This window comes from Prinia subflava, chromosome 4, assembly GCF_021018805.1.
Source record: "Prinia subflava isolate CZ2003 ecotype Zambia chromosome 4, Cam_Psub_1.2, whole genome shotgun sequence".
NCBI lineage: Eukaryota > Metazoa > Chordata > Aves > Passeriformes > Cisticolidae > Prinia > Prinia subflava.
This window is the reverse complement of record NC_086250.1, coordinates 12,099,293-12,121,959: the sequence shown is the minus strand read 5'-3', so window position 1 is coordinate 12,121,959 and position 22,667 is coordinate 12,099,293. Positions and strand designations below refer to the sequence as shown.

The 22,667-nt window shown below is 41.5% G+C and overlaps 1 protein-coding gene across 3 annotated transcripts in view; it reads right to left on the bottom strand.

Annotated features, from left to right (window-relative positions):
- The window catches only part of ITPR2 (inositol 1,4,5-trisphosphate receptor type 2), a 243,137-nt gene that overhangs the window by 161,460 nt on the left and 59,010 nt on the right, over nucleotides 1-22,667 (bottom strand). For all 3 annotated transcript variants that reach the window (XM_063395504.1, XM_063395502.1, XM_063395503.1), the window contains 11 exons: nucleotides 15,401-15,555; nucleotides 13,918-14,017; nucleotides 13,637-13,797; nucleotides 11,312-11,453; nucleotides 10,412-10,570; nucleotides 9,355-9,527; nucleotides 7,166-7,285; nucleotides 6,890-7,075; nucleotides 6,078-6,329; nucleotides 5,082-5,226; nucleotides 4,007-4,157 (listed from right to left, as the gene is read on the bottom strand). In XM_063395504.1, coding sequence (XP_063251574.1) covers nucleotides 4,007-4,157; nucleotides 5,082-5,226; nucleotides 6,078-6,329; nucleotides 6,890-7,075; nucleotides 7,166-7,285; nucleotides 9,355-9,527; nucleotides 10,412-10,570; nucleotides 11,312-11,453; nucleotides 13,637-13,797; nucleotides 13,918-14,017; nucleotides 15,401-15,555 — 1,744 coding nt within the window. The remainder of the gene's footprint in view (nucleotides 1-4,006; nucleotides 4,158-5,081; nucleotides 5,227-6,077; nucleotides 6,330-6,889; nucleotides 7,076-7,165; nucleotides 7,286-9,354; nucleotides 9,528-10,411; nucleotides 10,571-11,311; nucleotides 11,454-13,636; nucleotides 13,798-13,917; nucleotides 14,018-15,400; nucleotides 15,556-22,667) is intronic.

Genomic DNA, 22,667 nt, shown 5'->3' with positions numbered 1-22,667 from the left:
ATAAAACCTATCATGTAAAATACATAGATTCTGACCAAAATTCTTAACTTCTACAGAGATGCTACCTTCTATCTCCTACAGCTGTAGAATAGGAATTACATGACTTATCCATTTGGGCAAACATCTTTTTAAGTCATTTTTCTAGAACATGAAAATAACTGCATTTCTGAATCAGCATAACTATTGAAAAACTCTTGTTGTTAAATATAGATTTCCTATCAATCTATGCAAATTTACACTTAAATAGGGATGAAAATTAAAATATACAGAACCTAAGCTGGTATTCAGTAGCACTTTTTCTACAAAAGATTTACAGGATCATGCCCCTAATGCTTGATAAAATTTAAACATATTTGTTTATACCAAGAAACTGTCAGTCTCAGGCATCATGACTGGCTTTCAGTGTTTGTCAAAACTGGAGTTTAGAGCTACACTTCAAAGCCTTAAGTTCAAGGAATGAAATACATGTTCTTACTGAATTAAAGCTTATGCCTAAACATTTGTGATCCCTGACTGGAAGCTTTAACGAAAAACTACTCAATCAACAAACATAAAAACCCAAACAAAGCCCCACAACTTCTATAAACTTCAAAATTTAAATTTCCATACATTTACAACATATACCCAAAAATCACAACAGAAACAATCCATATCTTTTTGTTTGTTTGTTTGTTTGTTTAAAGAACATCAATGTAATGATTTTTGACACTCAGGGAAGCTTTTTTTTTTCTTTAAAAAGGAGCTATTGGTAACCTGCACATTCCTAGAGTAATGATGTGTTGGAGGGACACCTACCTGCAATATTCTGCAGAGGCTTGGCATGGCTGTTATAAGTACTGAAGCTGCCAGATAGGATGCTGCAGTCTGGAGAGATATGGGAGAGTGGAATCTGACCTCCTCTAAAGCAAGAACACCCTCACCCACCTGACTGGAGAGAGAGCTCCCACCACCCTGAAAGAGGGCAGGGAACAATCCATCTGTCTGTATTTCATGGAAGTTATGAATAAGAAAACACTTGCTGGAAAAAATCAATAGACCATTCTGATTTTAGAAATTTCCATCACATTTTCCAAAATCTAAAGAAGCCCAGACTGAGATAATTTCTACTTTAATCCTTTTTAATAGCCTAGGAGACCAGTATTGTAAATTTAAAGAGAGAATAAAAAGCCAGGACAGGTAATTAATAAAACAACATGTTCTGAGCAACACAGTTTTATAAGAGAGGGTATCTATGTAAAAAGGGAAAGGAAAGCTTTGGTGTACAATCTTATAATTACTTAAAATTGAAAACCAGTGTACACCTACAGCTTTGCATGGTGAACAATCCTTACTCTCAGAGTGAGGGGAGATCTACAAAAAAATTCCAAGACCAATTTCTGTGCCTGCCACCAGGGATCCTGTTCATTCCTCAGGATCCCCAGTGGATCCTGGACAAGATGGATCCAGACTCCACAGGACCTAGGGAACACCTGTGCTTCTGGAGTCACCTTTGGGATCATCTACAGTCCAACACATGCAGAGGTTCCAGCCCTGCACCACCCCTCAGTGGTGCAATGTGCAACCAACATGATGCTGGTTGATTCTTGTGTGGTTCTCCTCAAGGAAAAGTGCTCCCCTGTTTTGCTTGAGTCATGTGATTTTCAGACAGAAATATGTTCTTGAACATGAAGTTTTATAAGCTGCGTGCTCAAAAATAGTGAACAGGAGTTATTAAACTGCTTAAACTTCATCCTTGTGACACATGCATCTTTATATAGCTCATGGGCAGGTAAGTTTGCATCTCCAGGGAAAGCAGGAGGAAAACCAAGATGCTTGGACACAGCAGTTATATATTCAGGACCATTCTGTTTCCAGTGCAAAGTGAAGGCACAGTTTATGTGGTTTATAGCTCCTGAATCAGAAATGAAAAGGGAGGTAGAAGAAAAGATCTGACCATCCAAAAACATCCTTTTCTTTTACTAAGATTGTAGAAGGCTTCTCCAGGAAGTCTTACAGCTATTTCTACATAAAGACATTTTGTCTCAACACGGCAAAGTTTCAATGCCTGTTTTTAAGTCTAGACAGCAGAGCTAATATCCCCAAAGTCCTGTAAGATTGCAGACAGGACTGACAACAGTCTGCACAGCAAAAAACCCCTCCAAAGCAATGGGCTTTCTAGACACAGAGTTAGTAGAAAAAGGGGGAAAACCTCAACCAAACAAACCAAACCAACCCATAGGTAGCTACCAAAAGAACATTCATGGATTGTCACATCCTGACCTGAACTGGTCAGTGTTTGAAAAGTAAACAGCCATGGAGACAGCTACAGCAGGAAAGAAATTTAAATAATCTGTACTAAGGCTGAAGCTCATAAAAAAATCACACCTTTGTTCTGTGCCTTTTTTGCTGAAAGAACATGAGACAAAATCAGGTTTCTGACAAAAAGTTTCCAACAAGGCTCCAGGACATGGTTGAGCATTACTAAAAATGCTACTAAGCTTTCATTTGCATGGTGGTACCATTTGCAGCATTCCTTCACACTCATTTATTTCAAAGCAAATTCATTGATTTGCATGGAATTACTAAGGAAATTCTTATAACTGAGAGCAGGTCTGTTTGCCCTTGATGGGTGGTTCCTTCCTCTCTTGCACATCTTGAAAGGAAACCCTTCAACAGAAATAAAAGGGAATTAAGGATGAAACATGATTTTATGGGTAATGAATGTGAGTAAAAACACTGAATGAGATGTATAATCAGGATTAAAGGCTTGGGCAGAGTGAGAACTAAGCAGAAGAACCACATCTGCATGTCCCATGTTGCCAATATGCCAAGATTGTGTCTGGAGTCTAACTGTGTCCAGAGCCATTGAAGAAGAGAGTCTGCAATGCAGTGTTTCAGGGACAAAAAAAGGAAAACATAATTCCAAGTGTCTGGGCATAGAGTCTCTAGTGCTGAGGAGGGACTGCAGCCAGCTACAGCACGACTTGGTGTGCACTGCATTGCAGGAAAGACTTCCAGAGCGTTTCAGTAAAGTCTGCTGGCAGTGATGGAGAGAAGATCAAGAGAACCAAGCATATGACTTCTTGGTTCAGAGATGACAATGACAGTCTACACCTCTCCAGAGTGTATGAACCTCAGAGAGGAAAAAAGTTGTGAAGAACAGCACACTCCTGCAGGGCATCTGTGGGAGTGACTGAGCAAAATGATGATTAGAAAAACTCAAGGCTGGGAAAAGGTCTCCCAGAGAAAACACAAAATAATTGTTTCCAACAAGACAGCTCATCCATTTTGGTGCTGTGAGCCAGCTGGCTGGCAACACCAGCTACATATTAAAACAGAATTTGCCATCAGTCAGTTTTCTGGACCCTCAGCCCACACGACTGTCACACCTCTCTTCCACTCACGCAGGAAAACTAAACTGCTATGTTTCAGCACCTTCCTGGCATGCTCATTCTTCAACTCAGTTTTAAACCATGGTAGGAAAGGCAGTGGGACATACAGAATAGTCCTAGTGTTGTCAGAGGGGCACTGTGGTCTGGGTTCAAAGAAGAATATTCTAAGCTGACAAACACAGGCAGAGGATGGCCCCCTCTGGACTTGCACTGAGTACTTCTGCCACTGTGGGATGAGAACCATCTCCTTCTCCCTTTCAGTGCAGTGCTAAGAAGATTAACAATCAGCTGTGCCACAGATGAACCACCATAATCCCTGTGCCCAGGAAAACCCTGTTTGAACTCCCTCAGGATGTTCAGAGCAAGGGGCACTGAGGTTTAGAACAAAATTTGAAAGTTCCAAATAAGCGAAGGAACAGCAACACCACTGCAGTACCCACAAGTCATAAAGGATCCAGCTCTGTTCAAAAAGTTATTTTTTAGCTGACCATCTTAATATCCCCGTAATGCATTCCTGTAGGTGGGCTGATGTGTGAATACAGAACCTTGAAAGAGTAATGAGATTTTCCATAAATTATTTCCAACTTAAAAAGCTAATTACCCACAGGAGTAACAGTCTTTGCTGCTCATCTCACCTCCATCCTGAAACTTGCTCAGCCTTTCGAAGTATGATGATATGGGCACTTGAACAATATCTAGAATTGCCAGCAGTGTCCGGGTCAGTCTGAGAAGCTCACTAAAACTATAAAAGCCAAAGTATATGAGGTTTCGAGCCAGATGTACCACCTATGAGAAAAAGAAATTAAAAATGAAGGTGCCTTTGTCGTTTGTGGTTGCATTTCATGCAGCAGCTTCTACAAGATTCAGATCTTGAGTGCATTCCAAGCACAGGTCTTCCCACTGATTTTTGGACTAAGGCCAGTGATGTTAAATGTTTGTAGGATTAGACAAAGCAATTGGTCCATCGGGTTACAGCAGACAGCAAAACCAAGGTGAGATTTAGGAAGGCTTCAGAGGAAAAAAATTGCATCTGTGAAAATATGTAAGACCAAGAAGAAAGACTCTGGGAAATTATTTAAAGAGGCAGAAGCTTTGGGGAAGATGGAAGTCAGCAGAAAAGTAAGTGATGATGAAAAGTAAGTGATAAGTTTGCACAGAGGTGATTTCAGGTGACCAGAGGCAAAAGCAACAAAGAGAAGTAGGCTGGAGGAAGAACTATAAAAGCTGTAAGCATTTCCCCTTTATTCTTTGCTATTTGAAACCTAGAAAATCCAGGCCTATGTAGAGTTTCTGTCAGGAATTTCAAACAACATTTAAACCACAGGATTAAGTTATTCAGAGTGTTTCACTGAGTGTAATACCCTGTACAGAAAACAGCACTCACTTATACTGAAGAATCCTCAAAAGTTATTTCACTAATGTAGAAAGAGCAGGAATATTCACCACTCACCCTCCAGAAATCCCCTCTCCCTCCACTGAAATGCAAACACCTCAAGAGAAGGAAGGAAGGGTTGGAAAAATACAGCAGACAAGAATATTATTTTCTGCTGTACCAGTCATCACCAAGAAGAATGGAATTAGGAACAGGTGCTTCTTTAGGCTATTTTACACCTACATTTATTCTACAACTGGCTTTATTTTGAAAGAAGCAATGTCAACTTATCCGAAATGAGTAATACTGTAAGTAGGATGCAGACAGCTGAGAAGTACCTCAAATGTAAGTTTGTTTTTCTCTTTGTCTCCAAATGGAAAGGGTTGATTCACAACTTCTTTCAAGTACTCTTCTACAAATTCCATTGTTAGTGCAAACTTTGTCTTCATTTCATTCCTTGAAGAGTCAGTGAAGGAATCATACCTACAATACAGAAAGAAGAAAAATTAAACACCTCAGGATCAGCTGTCACTAAAAGAAAAACAAACTGATCATGACACTCTGAAATTACTCAGTTGAGCTCTTTGGAGATAAGGAGAGTGGATGTACAAACCTTTCCTCCAACAGTACCAGGAAGGCTTGAAGTGAATGGGAAGAACATAGACAGGATAATACCACTCTTGTGGCAGATAAGACCCTTAAATCTTGCTGTGGCAATTCAACAAGGTCATTAACAGAAACAACACTGCCTGCTGCACTGCTGTGCTTCTTCCTCTGTCTCTCCAGCCAGATACTCCCTGGCTGGGAGCATCCCCGTGCTGCTGCTCCATCAAATCAGTGAAGCCAGACAGGTTTTCCACTGAAATCAATGGTCCTTTCTCCAAAATTAAATTTAACACATGCTTAAGTACTTTACTAAGTGAAGGCCAAAGCCTCTGTGAGCTGTTTCTGGACAGCAGCTGTGTCTTAATTCTGGATTTCCAGCTGTGGCTTTCTGTTGAACTTGAGGTATAAAATTGTGTTCCAGCCTAGCAAACCTGCCATGTGAGACACAGTTGGATTACTTGAGTGCAGCTGGTCTGAGGAAAGGCCACTTCATCTTCCACAGCTTGTTCAATAAAAGAACATAGTGAAAAATAAAATTTAAATATTTAATGATTGAAAGCTGCCCATAGAAGTTTCCAAGAGTAACAATAATTAATAGTTCCGTCCTCTGCAACAAAATGCCTTTTCACACATATGTTTTGTGGACATTGGACATCTACAACCGATTTGTTCCAAGATTAACCCTACAAAGAGCTTTTGTACTTTAGTTTGAAATACTTTCAACTCACTCATGAATCGTGATCTTGGTAGGAATTTCAGTCCACAATCTGGCGTACTTGACAGGCACCACAGACTCCTGGGGATCTCTGTCCACGTGCATGTGCAGCATCAGACGGCAGAAGGAAGCCCGCAGGTCGTAGGGGAGGCTTTCATCAGACATACACCTGAGGATCAGGTCTACTGAGAGCTGGGCAGAAATCTGGTTGATGGCCAGATACTGGCGGTCCAGGCACATTCTTGCAAAGAGGTTCAGTTGGTACCTTTAAGAAAAAAGGTAATAATGTGGTATTCAAGGAAATAGGTTGGAAATGAAAGAACACACCTCAGAATCTCATGTTACAAGCCTGTTGTGAGCCTTTCTTGTATAAATCCTAAAAAATAACAAGAGTGACTTTGTTAAGCAAGGGAGCAACTTGACATTAAAAACTATTTGTTCAATTGTTGATTCAATTTCATAAAACATTATTCCATGATCCCATTTCTTCTCTAATCCTCAAGACACTCAGGACACTCTGTCCTCAGACCATGCCTTGCTTCCAGGGCAGTACAACCTAAAATTAAAGCCCAATAAATAGAAGGTTAGAGGCAAAATATAAAAGACACACAAAGAAATGTGATGAGCAAAGGAAACTCGAGATTTGCCTGAAATAGGCAGCAGAGACTGTGATGACTCCCACAAGAAAAACTTGAAATGAACTTTAATCTCAGTTTCTGGCATGACCTGATTTCCTTTTTTGATACTGGCAAATGAACTGGATAAGAACAGCACTGGGGGTCCTCGGAGGGTTTACATTTTCTTCCCTTGAATAAGCAGTTTTACCTGTAGTAGGTAAGAACTTCTAAATCAGCTTTTGTGCCCTCCTTTGCCTCCTGAGCCAGATGCCTGATGGCTTTGCCATGAGGCTCCTTGTTGCTGTCGATCCAGTAAAGCCACACTTCCTCTTCATCAATGTCATCCGAGATGACTGGGCATTCCAAGGGATTGTCCATTTGGGTTGAAACCAGCCTGCAAACACAAACCAGTCACAATGGAGCCACGAGCAAAGTGCTGGGGCAGACAACAAAAAGGTGGCATGTTCTGATTACAGATACTCACTTGGTCTGGATGAGAATGTCAGCATTCCCTGGGCTCAGCATAAACTTGCAGATGAGTTCCTGAGTTACTGGTATTGCTGTGGTGTTAGATACACACAGGTCTGACAGATAATCCAAGAATCTGCAGTCAAAAACCCACAGATGCAGCAGAACATGAGACTTAAAGTACTACTGGGGAATGGCAATAGCACTCAGCACTAGAGGATGGGTAGACTAGAGGGACTCTGTGTCATGATATTTATCGATATAGGATCTTTGTCAGTTCATACTCTTGCAACTCACAACATCTTCCACCAGATCAGGTTACTCCAAGCGCCACCCAACTGGCCTTGAACACTGCCAGGGAATGCTGAACTACCAGAGAAGAGTGCAGATCTGTCAGGACCTGTAGGTAGGAGGACTCTGCATGCAAAGAGGTCACTCCATGTAAAGTAGACAGAACAAAGCTTTATAGGGAAATCAGTTTCCTATGACTGTCTCTCAAATTTAGGTCTTCTGATGTTTAACAAGGTTCAGGCTGAGCTTTCCTCACAGCTGGGACATTCATTAGGTACATGGGTTTGTCTCTTTTCAGGGATTCCTGTGTGTGCAATAACTAATACATTTTGCAGCCTTTGACACACTGCAATATAAAATGGGCCTCTTCCTTCTATGTAGTTTCCACTCTCCATGATATTCATAGGAATTAAATATCTCTGAGTCCACCACTCCTCTAGCAAATGTAGCTAAAACTGAACAAGGTGCTCAAGAGCTGTATTCCACTTCCTTAGAAATCCAGGTACAAACTCTGACCATCTCCTATCAGCCATCCACAGATCCAATGGTTTGAACCTCTAGCACAGACCACAGTTCCCACTAAAGTCTGGGAACTGCAGTGTGTGAGTACAGACAGCATTTTTAGGGTAGACTTAAGAAAAAATCCACACAGAACTGAAATGAAGCTCTGGGGCAACTGGTAATTAAAAGTGCATAGCAATCACAAGGATAAAATTAAGCAAACAGCACATAATTGCATGGAATTCTGGGGAAGTCACCTGGTTGGAGGCAAAACTCAGGAAGGTTTTTAAGTTTGTAGCTCGTGTTTTAGAGCAGAATGCCACAATTCTCACTCACCCCAACAGTGCTGCGAAAATGTACAAGACTCTCCATGAAAATCAGTATCAAGTCTTTACCGTTCAGATCACACCATTCTGGCAAGGGGCAATTTTGAAACACTTATTGCTCCTGAATTCCGCAAAGAAGTGGATACACAGCAGTTACATGATGTGGTTATGGCACAAATTCCATTACTTCCTCCACCACAAGAAAACGCAATGCGCAATTTTCAATAAACACAGACCCTTCAGAGACAGAGCTGATCTTGTGATTCCTTTTCATATTGGCCAAGCGGAGCATGGGAGAGGCAAGAAGATTACAGAATGAGGCAAAACAGGCATATAGAAAATAATTGAGGCAGTGAAGCACCAAGGCTTTCAGCAATATCCTTAATGGCTATCTGGAAAATGGTATGCACAATTACAGAGGACAGTATTTGGCCTTCAGTATGTTCATTTCTTATACTTGTATTACTTTGCTAATTTTACAACTGAAAATCCAGTAATAAAAACATTTTTCCATTTAAAAATAAATCTTTTTTTAATATTCTGACCTGAAGCTTATTTTAAAAAAAATCAGCTGAGTGAAGTTCAAGGCCAGAAATTTTAATTCGGAACAAAATCTGGCCTAGGACACAGATTTATGGGATCTTCAGTGTCCCAAGCCCTTCTCAGGTCTGACCTGGAATCAGAACCTGCAGGAAAACTGAAATTATCAAAAGCTTAGAAAAATTGTCATGAGTGTATGGTATACACCAGGGTTATAAGCAGGGAAACCAACACAAGTCAGTGGCAGTTTCACAGAAAAGTTGCAGAGTCAGGAGAAATTAAACTTTTTCTTCATTTCTCTTTGCCCCAGTCAGAACTGAGACCAAATTTTCGAAGTTGTCCTGTAAGTATAAGCCCTCTTTTCAGTCAGCTCTGGCTTTAAAATGTGAATATGGTTAAATTCCAAGAATTAGAGGTAGTTCTAATATTTTCTGTACAAGGTGGGGTTTTTGTCTGCCAGGTCAAAACAGGGAGAAAGAGACAGCAAAGCAATGAACAGCATGCAATTCACAGCTACTGCAAAAATGCTAGGTGGACCACTCCAAACCTTGGCTCTCGATTTCTCCTGAGTAAATTCACAAATGTCTCTATTTCTTTAGCTGTGATGTGTTTCTCTAGCAGTTTTCTGTTGTTGTGCAACAAAGCTGTGATGGTGTCTTCTGCCAGAATATCATAACCAATCTGGGACTGCATGACGCAGAAGTTCTTAGCAATATATTCCTGAAAAAAGGAAAAATTCCCATGATGACCTGCTGAGCAGTAATGTTTTCTCTTTTAGAACCAGAGGCATCCAGCTCAGTTAGCAATCAAAATAACACTCAAAACTTTCCTCTCTGAACTGGCCTGAACAAAAGAACTTCTGAATACCTCAAATATGTACCCTGAGGAACAGATTCCATATAGGGGATTACTAACTCTCTTCTTATTCTTTCAGAAACCAAAGAAATGAATCCATGGAAATATATACAAAATTCAAGAAATGGCAACCTCTTAAAAAAAAAAAAAAAAAAAAAAAAGCAAGAAAGAAACACAGAAAACTTTTTATAACATTTAAGAAGCCTTTTTCCTGACTCTTCCCTCCTCCTTTTCTCTCTGTTCAGGACAGAAATATTTCTGTAAAACACTGGAAAGAAAACAAAGAAGCCACACAGAAGTTCAGGCTTTTATCTCCAGTCCCTTTAGTCCATGTTCTGAAATACCTCTTGCTCACAGGGAGTCTCCAGCAGTGGGAAATCAGGCTGCCTGATATAACAACCTCTGTTCTGACTCACTGCCATCCCTCTACAAATATTTAAGCAAGAGAAACAGACAGCTTTACAGATTTCCCACTTTACAATCCAGGCTCCAAGAACAAATTTTTAACAACAGAAAGCTCATGAATGAAGCAGTGAACCCCAGTCTCAGTCTGAGCCTGCAAAAGTACAAAGTGAACTTGTGATATTTATTGTTGAACTTTCAATTCACACACTACTAAGCTACACACACACATAAAAAAAGGCCTTTTCCTATTACCACAGAATCCCACTTGTAAGAGCAAAGAGCCGTGTCAAACACAGGACATACAATTATAGAAACTGGAGGAAAATTATCTCAATACCACTGACCTGGTTCTTCCTATAGTCCTGTTGGGAGTGTCTTAGAACCCTGTAACATAATCTTAACATGTATTTGTAGGGAGCGTATCTCTGGTCGCCCAGATCTTCAAGCCTCAGCATCGATCCTTCACCTTTGTCCTTAAAAGGAGCTTTGAGGATGCCAAAGATCTGTTCAAAACCAAAATCACTGAGAGTGAAAACCAGACCCAGATTTTTGCTGAACCTACAGCAGCCAATGGAAATGTCCTCTGACAGGACCAGCCCAACAGCCTTGCCTAAACACAAGTGAGGACACAATCTGAGACATCACAGCTTTTTGCAATTGGGGTTAGCTTTACATTTCCCACTGAGTTGATTGACATTACTTCCTCTTTACTAGCCTCAACTTTAAACAGTTTTAGTTACATATCTTAACTTTGGATAATTTAATGATGAAAAAGGAGGACAATGCTGGCTGCTGTCTAATTTCATCCTTCTCCCCTTTTTTAAAATTTCTTTCTGTTGACTTCTCAAAAAGGACATTAATTTTATTTATTTGCAAGTTTGCCCTCATGCAAAGTCGGAGTTCCACAGGGGCACTATGTGGGAAACACTTGCAGGATTGGGACCATGTTTTTGTCTCAAATTTTGTGAACAATTTGCTCTCAAACATGACCTTAAATCTTATCAGAACCACATGAAATTAGGAGCCCTCTACAGCCCCTTGTGCTTGACTCTGATTTAGGGACCAAGAGATGAGCTTTGATCAAACAGTGTCATTTCTACCCAATCCAACCAGACACAAACCCAACCCGGCATAAGCCAGGTTATCCAAAAATAACTTTTTCTCACATCACTCTCTCCTGCAATCTGTTTGCAAATACAATTAAGTTATTAATTGTATTAAGTTATTAACATAGTAGGACATACCTGAGCCAATATATTTTGCTCCCTCATTAATTTCTGACGTTCCCGGTTTGGCTTGGTAACGATCACATCCAAAACTTCTTGCCCATTATTGGGCACATCAGCAACAAAAAAAATTAGATCTTCCAGTAGCTTGGTTACAAACCTAGAATGAATAGACAAATCATTATTATAAACAGTCACTCAACTCTTGCTAGGATTCATTAAGAACAAAAATCACATTTATGCCAAGCTTTACCTGGCACAATGGAACTTCCATCACTGCAAAGTTTGACATGTACTTAAGGATTCCAAGCCTTGGTTCAGCAGAAGCTTAAATCAATCACAGGGCTGTTTATCAAGGCATTAAACAACAACCAGAGGGAAAACAAGAGAAAAATACAGGCTGCTGGATTGATACACAGTATTTAGAGACCCAAAATCTATACCAGCTGGCCTCAAGGCCCAGGAGCAGTAAAAACAAACTTCCACAGCCTAGCAAGGATTTTTATGCTTTATCATGGGTCCATGAAACAAGATGATGGACTCACTAGAGGAATAAAAACATTCTGCCACTAGATAATTTCCCTACTGACCCATGAAACTGTTTCATATATATGCTTTTTCATTTATATATTCATATATAACTGTTTTCCTATATATACTGACCCAAGAAACTGTATTTGTTTCACCCTTTGCTAAACAAAAGATTTGTCAGAAGCAGGTGCTGAAAACGACAGAGGCAGTAGTAATTCCTTCTCTCCCACCTTCAGAAAATGCAAAAAGACAGAATATAAATGGGGGGAAAAAAGAAAACAAAGACATCTTTGCCTCCTTGTTACTAACACCTTGCCATGCATGCAGTGAGAAACACAGATGTCCACGGATTTCACAGAATATCCCTTAACTGCACCAACAATCTTTTACATGAAATACTCAGCATCATCTCAGTTTGGTCAATGTCTAGTCTATACTAACAAATCTGCCAGCTATGAAAGAGGCAGAAGATCCCCAAGAGATTTTCAGTTATCTGTGGGAGCCAGACACAAAGTTCCCATTATCCACAGGTGAGCTGGGCTGCTCACCTAAACCCTGAGTGAGCTGCAGCTCTAAAAGCCTCAGCCCCTTGGTAGAACACATCAAGGTGTGTGTCACACTCACAAGACAGAGTAGAAAAGGCAGCTGAGGGATGCAGCAATGAGGAATAAACTGTTAGGACTCCCACTTCTCTATGTTAGAAGGTGATAAGACAGGAAAGAGATTGTTTAGGGGGTTTTCCAAAGGAAATCACAAGAACAAATAATGGCACCGTAGTGAAACAGCTCTGAAATGTTTTACATGTTTGTTGCACCAATCTGTCAACATCAAGACCTGCCAATACTGACAGTGACTGACAGGTTCACACAGGGACATCCCACCTGGACACTCTTGTATCCCTCTCTGGGTCAACTCAATCATGAAATGGCCCCGCAGCTTTTCAAGGCTGAGTCCCAACACCCAGGCCATTACAAATCTGCCTGTTAGGATATTAAACCAGTTGGTCTAATTGCTGCTGGAAACTGAGTGCAAAAATTCTGTTTCGTCACCAAAAATTAATATTTTCAGAAAAAAAAGAGCTGCATATGATGTATTAGAGTTATAAATCCACACTGCCAGATATGTTATATTCAGTTTAACCACAGGCAGCTGAAGACAAATAGTGAACTACATCACTGGCAGCAGAATATATCTGGCTACAATGTACAACACTGTACAACAAAATCCCTTGATTCAGGGGAGAGTGTGAAGAGCAGACATTCTAATAGTGCCACAGACAAAATGGGGATGAATACAAGGGGTAAACACCAAAATTATGTAAAACGGAAAAAGAGAACAGGGGAAAATAGAAATAAGAAAGCAAAGGGATTATTGGCGTAGCTTCTCAGTCACACTGAGACTTCCTTCCAAGGCTTTTGCAGATTTGCAGTGTGGTGAACCTCCCACAAGTCAAGAGCCCTACAGGGCTGCTTTCCTGTACATCAGAATCAGATGCAATGCATCCTTACATTACAGCTCAGAAGCAGATTATCAAGGAAATCCAAAGATATTTCCCCAGGAACTACCCATTTAGTTATGTGGTCAGTGAGCTGGAGAAGTGCTGTTTAACCCTGTTTTACACAGGAGATACACAGATCAACCTGAGATACAGCAAGGGTGCACCAACAGAGGTGGACTCCAACTCCAGGCTGGCACTCTCAGAACTGAAGTGTCCTCTCCCAGTTGCCTCTGTGCACGTGGATATCACCTACCCATGGTTATCATGAGTAACCAAACACCAACTTAGCAGGGCAAAAAATTAAACTCACGAACCTCCTTTCATTCTGGGTTATTGTTCCATTCTCCAGCTTTTTAACAGTTGATGCTAAAACCTTATTGGCATCATTGGCGAAGTCCAGGTCTCTGACCTCAGACAGAGGAACTGATACAATGGCAAAAGCTTCCTTGTCCTCTTTGGTTTGGCACGTCCCAATCTGCAAGAGATTTTGGTTTAAAGTGGGTGAGCAATCCTCTTACCTTTATCCGAATTATTATGCACATTTCAGAGGTTAGAAGTGAGACAGCTTCAGGAATGAGTTTGGGATTTTGTTTACCTTTAACATCACTGGCCTCTCTTCCTCAGTGTCTATGGGGATGCTGGTGCTGGTGACCCACGTGTTGGTGCACAAGTGCCTCAGTCGGACATAGGAGTTCCTAAAGGGGGCAGAGCAAACAGCACCTGAGATGGATCAGTCCTGAGCCCACATGGGCAAGTGGGATGCCCTGCAACACCTGCCTGTGGCATGAGGCTGGAGAGCAGGGGCCACACCAGCCACTGCAATAAAAGGAGAGGTGGACATAAAACACGCTGAAGTCCCCCTTTCCCTTGACTCCTTCTTTCTCACTCACAGCAGAGATGCAACAAGAACAGCCAGCATCCTGGGATTATGCAGAATGCTGGGTTTGAGTATTTATGTAAGTCTAGGAGTAAAATATGCTTTAAAGAAAAAAAAAACCTAAAAGGAAGATGTTATAAAATCCCATCTGAACAGAAATACATTTTATGAATAAACCAAATTCTTTTATTATTTTCTTTTCTGCAGAATAATGAACCCTTTTAAGCTGTCACAGCACAAAAGCCAGCAAGTAAAGCTGACCGTGGTTTCACAGCTTCATCATTATGATCTGCAAGCCCTTGTTCCAGAGCAAGCATTTACAGTACCAGTTCTCAACTGAAAATCAAGTGAACAAAGAGCAGATATGAGATTCTTCCAAATTCTTTCCATATGATAATCTGTGGTATTATCAAAAAGCAGAGCTGAGAAATCAATTACAATTTTAACTCTGAATTTTACTTTTGAAATATATTCACTGTGGTCTCCATTCACGCTCTCCCTTTCATGCTGATGGGCTTTTGAGTATTCAAGTAAGCAAATTATCTGGCAGAACTTAGCATAGCAAACACACTTCAAAGCCACATACATCAGTATTTGTGGGCACCCAGCTTTAAAACCCACCCTCATAACAACCAGCCCCAAGTGTCTGCAGGCCCATTCAGTCACAACCAACATCGTGTGACTTATCTAACCAATCTCAGCTATGCTACATAGCTAAAATTTCAAATAGTGCCAATCAAAACCCAGAAGCCACTTGCTGAATACATTTGAATAACAAATGTGCTCAGTGGCATCATGATCTGTCAGGGAAACAGAAGCCCAGCTCACCACACACATTATTTTGTTGGGAACAATTCAGTTAAATCTATTAAAAGTACATTTTTTTCAAACAGTGCACAGGGCTCAATTCTATCCTCACACAGATCTGTGCAATATTTAGACTATTATTTTTTCTCTTCACAGATTCTCTCTGTCACTTGTTTTATCCTTATAATTGTTTTACCCAGTCACAGCAGCAGTATCATGTTTTATACATCCCTTATTTATCCATGAACACTCCTCAAATTTTAACAGAGGGATAATACTTGCTCATGTTTGATTTTTTTTCTGCTTTACTCACCAGCATAAAGCCAGGAAGAAACCCTGTCAATGCAGCACTATTTTTTGCCCTTTTTTCATTTCCTTTTTTTTTTTATTTTACCTTGGAACCAGGCAATCAGCTCTCTGAAGGGTGGTGGCATCCAGTTCAAAGAGAGATGCGATGTCATTTCCATGTGGCACAGAGACCAAAGTATACATAATCTTCTCCCCTGCCTGGCGTTTCTTCTTTGAAGCAGGAAGGTCGCCGTCTCTCTGCTGATTAGGCACAAGGGTTATTTGCTTGCATCAGGGCCCATTAGAAATTCTTCAATTACCTTGCAGGCAAGTAATACATCTGAATTGGAACTTTTTCTTTTTCTTTTCTTTTTTTTTTTTTTTTTTTACCTTCTAGCAAGAATCTACCATGACTGGCTTTGGAGTGACACAAAGGATGCACTTTGCTCCATGAGGTCTCAGGCAGTCATTAGAACAACAGCATGCCCCAAGCTATAGAGGCACTGCAGCACTGGATATGCTCTATTTGACACCTACAGCTTCAAAAAACCTGCAGTAGTTGCAGACCCCTCACTCCTCACTCCCAGTTGATGCAACTACCCAGTGCTGGTCTGGAAAGGGCCATGTTTGAAAGAACAGAATTAATGAAAATTAGCTTTTTTTTTTTTTTAGACAAGGAGGGCATTTAAAAGTAAGCAATTTGCCTAAATTCATTGTTGTTTTATGTAAGTTTGATGGCTTTTTCCTCTCAGATGGTAGTATCACAGCAGCACACTTTCAGAGAATCACAGAATCATTTAGGTTGGAAAAGACCCCCAAGATCATTGAGTCCAACCTCTGACTGATCACCACCTTGTCAACTAAACTCGAACCATGTCTAGTTGTTTCCTGAACACCTCCAGGTATGGGAACTCCATCACCTCCCTGGGCAGCTCCTTCCAACGCCTGTCAGACTTTCCAAGAAGAAATTATTCCTGATGCCCAACCTGAACTCCCCTGGAACAGCTTGAGGCCGTTTCCTCTTGTCCTGTGGACACTTTCTAAACAGCAAGAGCCAGAACAGCTGCTCCATCAGGACCAGCTTGTTATGGGAAGCAAAGCCCCAGCTGGATTGTATTACAAATCTCAGCACAGGCTGATAACACACCCGAGGCTGGGTCCAACCCAGGTCTGATTTTACCCCCTGCAGGGGCAGGAGTTGTTCTCTTTGAGGGACAGAGTAATGCAAACAAGGCACGAGAGCTAAGGTGGGATCTTCCTCTCACCGCCTGCTGAGAGTCCACAGGAGTTTTGTGACCCTGCAGCACCATCCTCGTATCGTTAGTCACCTACATACCTTTGCCTACAGACTCCAAGTGCCACCTTTCCTGTTCCTGAGAACATTTCTTGAAGGAGTAATTTGGAATCTGTGTCTGTATCCATGCAGCAACCAACAGAATTACTGGTGTGAGTAAAAGCTGCTCCTCTGGGGTGCTGAGTTACACATCTTACAAAAGACTGATAACCAATTAAGAGACTGGCAGCCCAGGGCCCTTCACATACACAAAATACATCACAGAGGGAGAGGAGAAGAGGAATGAGGAAAGGCGAAAGAGGAAAAAAAACCCAACCCTGGAAGCATGAAATGCAATTATAATGATTTACAATACACCACTAAGGAAGAGCTGTAGAACATAAAAGGCCAGGCTGTACTTGGTTTGCATTGGTAGCTTGATTACAACCAAACTGTAAGAGATAATCAAGGGCAAAGCTTTGATTATCCATATTGCCAATTGAGATTAAGCAACAAAATCAAGGATGAATGAAATTGTGGGAGAAAGCGTTACTTATCAACTCATTTCAAGGCACTTTTTGAATCCCTCCAAAACATCCATATTTTCATTATCAAGCTTACAAAAGGCCAGCTTTCCATCCCACAGCTTCTATCAAAGATGGAGAGAGTAGAAAAAAAATAGAGAAAGAAAGTTTTCTTAGGCTCCTCTAGTCATTAGAGTACTGCCAGAAGTGTTTGAGAGGAAGGCTTGCTAAGACAAAGAGCAACCATCTCCTATGACTTGAACAAGGGTAAACTCATCTGCCAGTCCCCACATCCTGTTGTATCTCATGCCCAAAAATACTACAGAAAAATGCCAAAAAAATTAACCTATATGCAAAGATTGAGAATAGCAAATTGCTTTAGTGATTTCCATACACATTTTGTTTTACTTACTTGTGATAAGACACAAACTGAAAAGCCACAGAAACAATAAAAAAATCCTTCTGAGAGCTTAACAGGTGTGAGTCAGTCTAATATTAAATGAAAAACTACTTCCTACACTTCATAACAAAACAGAAAACTGGAAATTCAGTTTAAAATTCAAGAGATCTGCAAAAGGGTGAGTAGCACAGGATAGTTTAGAACAGCATCCAAACTTTTTGAAATTTTCCACAACTTACATTCAAATCTAGTTAGGGGTTTCCCAGAAACTACCCAACTCACTATAATTTCCAAACTGAAATGACAGGTGTACAAAAAGGCAGGACACTTCATAATTGTATGGTTGTCTTTTTATCCTGGGGCTCTGGGTAAAATACAGACCAAAATATGAAACCATACTGGGAGGGAACATGGACAGGATGCCTGATCCAGGCTGGGCACAGGGATATTCCCCACCACAGAACACCAGAATCAGTGTATAAACCGGGTGAGCTGGCAGGAGGCAGAGTCAAAGGCAGGTCTCCTGTGCTTTAGCAGTTCACACCAACCATTAGCTCTGTGGAGAAGTTCACCCAGCAGTTTGGGGCTAACCCTGCCCATTCCCTGGTGCCTCCAACAGTTGTACAGATCCAGCTGAGCAATGGAATTGGCTCTCCAGCCCCACATCCCACCAATCAGGCTTACCAGCTGGCAGACATAGGACCAAGATCTGGTTTTTAGCCTGAAAAGAAATTCTACTTCAACAAAGGGCAAGACAGTGCCTGCAACACTGCTAACTTCAATGCCAAGCTTAGCTGAGCAAAATCAGACCTGCACGAGAGCTGTACAGCAGTTCCAGGCTGAACTCCCCCACAAACCTCAGAACTCTCCTTAAAGCATTATTTTAGAATTTGAATCTCACAACTCAGCCTGGGTTATGGGAGTTAAGCACTACTCATAGAAAAAAAAAATCTAACAAGAAGTGACCCCCAACCTGACAGCTCTGGAAACAAGTTGCATAAAAGGGCTACACAAGAGACAGCAATGCTGCCATTACATAGGAACAAACATGGATTTGCATCTGTGTCTCAGTTTATGTCCCAGTGCACGTGCACATGCCTGTGTGGGAGAGAGAGAATGCACAGACACTTGCATACAGAAAGCTTCTCACGATAAATTAAATTTAGTAAGCTGCTGTCAGAATCCGCACTTAACCCAGCCATTATTGAATCAGCAGATGAGTCCATGTGAGGATGTGGAAAAAAGTGAAAGTACTAGGCTAGTTTAAATTAATTAGACAGTAGCTCAGGAGAAGCACTGCATTCTTAAGCAGATGAAAACAAGATGACATTTGCTCAGGTAGAAACTGGCATATGAGCAAATGCAGCCAGCAAAACTGGATTCAATTAAGAGAAAAGAAGAAAAGAACTGTGAAGGAACTCAAATGCAGAGAGAAGAAAATTCAACTTAAAGCAGTGTGAAGAGAAAGCCAACGGAACAGTTTCAGAGATGTTGGCAATGTGGTCAGTGACAGCCAAGGAAAGCACTCCCAACACTTATATAAAAAACAAAAACAAAAAACAAAAAACAAAAAAAAAAACCAAACCAAAACAAAACAAAACAAAACAAAATAGGTGAATTACATGCCAGCAGTATAGAGAACTGTGGGTAAAACAATATTTCTAAATAGTACATTGCTGGAAGGAAAATGTATATAGCTTTGATTGTCCCAAACTACAACAAACTAGCCACAAGTCACATCAGACACATATCCAAGGTGAGGAAGGTGCAATCACTTCGCTCTTGTGCGCTGGTTAAATCACTCATGAGGATATAAAAGAGACATATTCAGTCTGCTTCTGCCTGGCAGGAGCTGGACCCAGCCTTCCAAATAACCTGGTGTAAGTATCAGTGGTACAAAGAGCACAGTCAGCTCCTTCAGCCTAAGAAAACCCCAATGTGCACTGGCACAGAGGACTGTGAGCCCCCAGACTTGTTCTGCAGCAGCGAAGTTCAATAATCACACCCAGGAAGAGGAACTGAGCAAACTCCCACAACACAGCCAAGGCACTTCTCCAGGTGGGACCTACCTAGGGAAGCAAAGGCAGAACATTCAAAAAAAAAAGTCCTGAATAGTGAGGAAAAACACCATTTTGATGAGAAGGGGAAATACTGATCCAGGCCCACAGCAAAGTCTGTAACTCCTGGGCTACCACCACTGATTTACAGTGCATCAAGATTTAAAAAGAAGCTTAAAGAGGAAAAACAGCACAGACATACTGCTTGCCATGTGGAAGACAAATGTAAGGAGAGACAAATCCCATGCTCGAATCAATGACAAAATAATCAGGTCCAATCAGATTTGTCCTCCTTGAGACTTACAGCCCACCAGATAACCCTTTTCACAGCTCTTAATAGAATTTGTTACTAATTGCTACCTATCCCAAATCTTGCTTATTTAGCTCAACTTGGGCATACCTAAAATTCAAGATATTCACATGTAGTTTTGCTTACAGAAGGGCCTTCATTTCAACTGCAAAAAGCAATACAAAAACATGACAAACCTAAAATACCTTTTCTTTTAGAAACCTGATCTACAATTCCAATTGGTGAAGACACCTCTTGTGGCATAGAGACAGACAAAGATAATGCCCTGCTCCTGAATGAATACATTAAGCTGCACTACAGATTTCAGCAGAAATTAAATTTAATAGCAGCCAGAGTTCTGAAAATGCCTGTTAAATCCAAAGCAATGTGGTATCTCAATATGTTAACCCAGTTTAGGAGGCTCTTACAAAGCCAGCATTTTCACAGAACAGTAACGTGAGCAGAACTCCATAGGTTAGATTATTTTAAAAATTTTTTATGAGAAGCAAATGGAGTAAATGAATGGCCAGCCTTGCTCCTGCCTGCTAGGAGCCCTGGCAGACAGCACAGCAGTTAGCCTCCTGTAACACCTTCACTGTTGACTCATTTGTGAGTCATTGCATTTTCAGCAGAGACATCACGTTGCAATCCTGTTGTTAGGAGCCAGAGACATTCTGTAAGAAACAATGTATGCATTTCCAGAGCTGATTCAGACCCGTGTGCAACAGCAGAATAATAATAATGTGCCGGCATCCGTGTCTCCCCTTCTCCCCCAGCCTCCCCAGTGGTCTGACTGCTGGCTTTATATAAGCTGCCATTTTTAAGCTGGTGATTTTTCTTTTCTCTTTTCCTTTCAATGTTTTTCAGACTGTCTATTCCACTTGTTTAAACTGCATCACCCATGTAAAATATATAATTCAATAAATGTCATTTCTGGAAGGTTTTGTTTTAAAATTAATTTAAAATGTTTATCAGAAAAATAATTCTCCTAGGTTGGCAGCAAGAGGGAAAAGTTAGAATTGCAGAATGTTGGGATTTCATAAAAATAGATAAACAGAAGTCAAAGGAGATACATCAAATTGCACATGGCAGCCCATGGTAGGACTGCCCAACTTCTTTACAAGATAAGTAAGTGCACACTAGTCTCAAGCCTAACAAAAAACTCAAAAATAAAAGACAGATTGGAACTGGTTAGAATTAGCCCTCTCATGAAAATGCAGACAAATGGAGATAAGGTACCCATCCAGAGTCAGCCTTTAACACAAAGGCACTAACAAATGCCAGGTTCCCAGCTGTTTCCAGCATTTCCCTGATGTTTGTAGCATCCTTCTTGATGCTGTACATTTCTCCCCTTAGAAAAAACATAGTAATTTGCAGCATAAAAACCACCAATTTTGGGTTTAGTGGGAGCTGTAACACAGAGCACTGCATTTTGATACATGATACACTAAAATCTCCTAGACTCTCAGAGATTAAGAAGCCTTTTTTTTTTTTTTTTGTAAGACCCTTAAATCACAAAAAGGTCTTTCTGGGTTGTTGTTTTTTTTTTTTTAAAAAAGTCTTCTGGAGCTTAGATGTGGGAATATTAATCAACTCATTGTGAGGCCAAATTTTGCCAGAATTAAAAGCAGTGCTTCACAAGACAATTTGGCTGGACTGTCAAGAAGCAGCTCATAAACAAGCAATGAACTTCAGTCCAAACGTACCTTTAATGCTTGGGAACAGAAGTCCTGGTGACTTCCTGTAATATTTATGTTCTCTGGAGCCAAAACCCTTTCAGACTCTAGTCACTTAAGGCAAGGCAGAAAAGATGTGCTTAGGCAGAACCTTGGTGTCTTTGCCCACTGCTGCATCATGGAAAACCCTTCTCTGTTGCTGCTTCCCAAAATGCAGTTGCCTGAGCAACTGGGATCAGGCCATGTAAACCAGGCTGTGAACATGCACAAGCAGCCCCAGCACACGCTGAGGAGTTCAGGGCTGGCACAGAATGCACAGATGGCTGTGCTGCCTTTAAAACCCAGACAACAGAGAGGGAGCTGCTACCCTTTCATCCAATAGCCCAGTAGAAAAAAGAAAGAGTCCCAGGAAGGGTCAGGCTGAAGGGGCCAAATTGGGTCAGCTGGTGCCATCTCTGTACTCCAGCAGGGCCATCCCAGAGCACAGGGCACAGGATTGTGTCCAGACCCTTCTGGAATTTCCCCAGTGAGGGAGACTCCACACCCTCTCTGGGCAACTTGTGGAAGAAGTTTTTCCCATGGTCAGTGAACTCCCTGGGATCAGTCCCTGCCCGTTCCTCTGGTGCCATTGCTGGGCCCCCAGAGTAGAGCCTGGGCCCTGCTCGGAGCCCTCCCTGCACACAGAGGGACACCCAGGGCTGAGGGCCCCTCTCAGCTGGGGCTGCTCTCCAGGCTGGACAGCCCCAGCTCCCTCAGCCTTTCCTGGCCCTGAATCATCTCTGCAGCCTCTGCTGGCCCTGCTGCAGGAGCTCCCTGTCCCTCCTGTGCTGAGGATCCCAGGGCTGGACACAGCACTCCAGATGTGCCTCCCAGGGCTGGGCAGAGGGGCAGGATCACTCCCTGACCTGCTGGCACTGCTCTTCCCAGTGCACCCCAGGATGCCATTGGCCACCTTGGCCTCGAGCACAGGCTACATGTTCAGCCCTTCAGCCACAAGGATTCATTTATTCATCCCCCATTTCGCAGCTACTCAGACTTCAAATTCTGCTGGGGTAGGTCCAGTTCAACCTCCTCCCTCTAGATTTACTTCATGGGCAGTATTTCAAAATTAATTGCTTCAAAAGATGGCAAAGAAGATGCCTTTGCAGTGAACC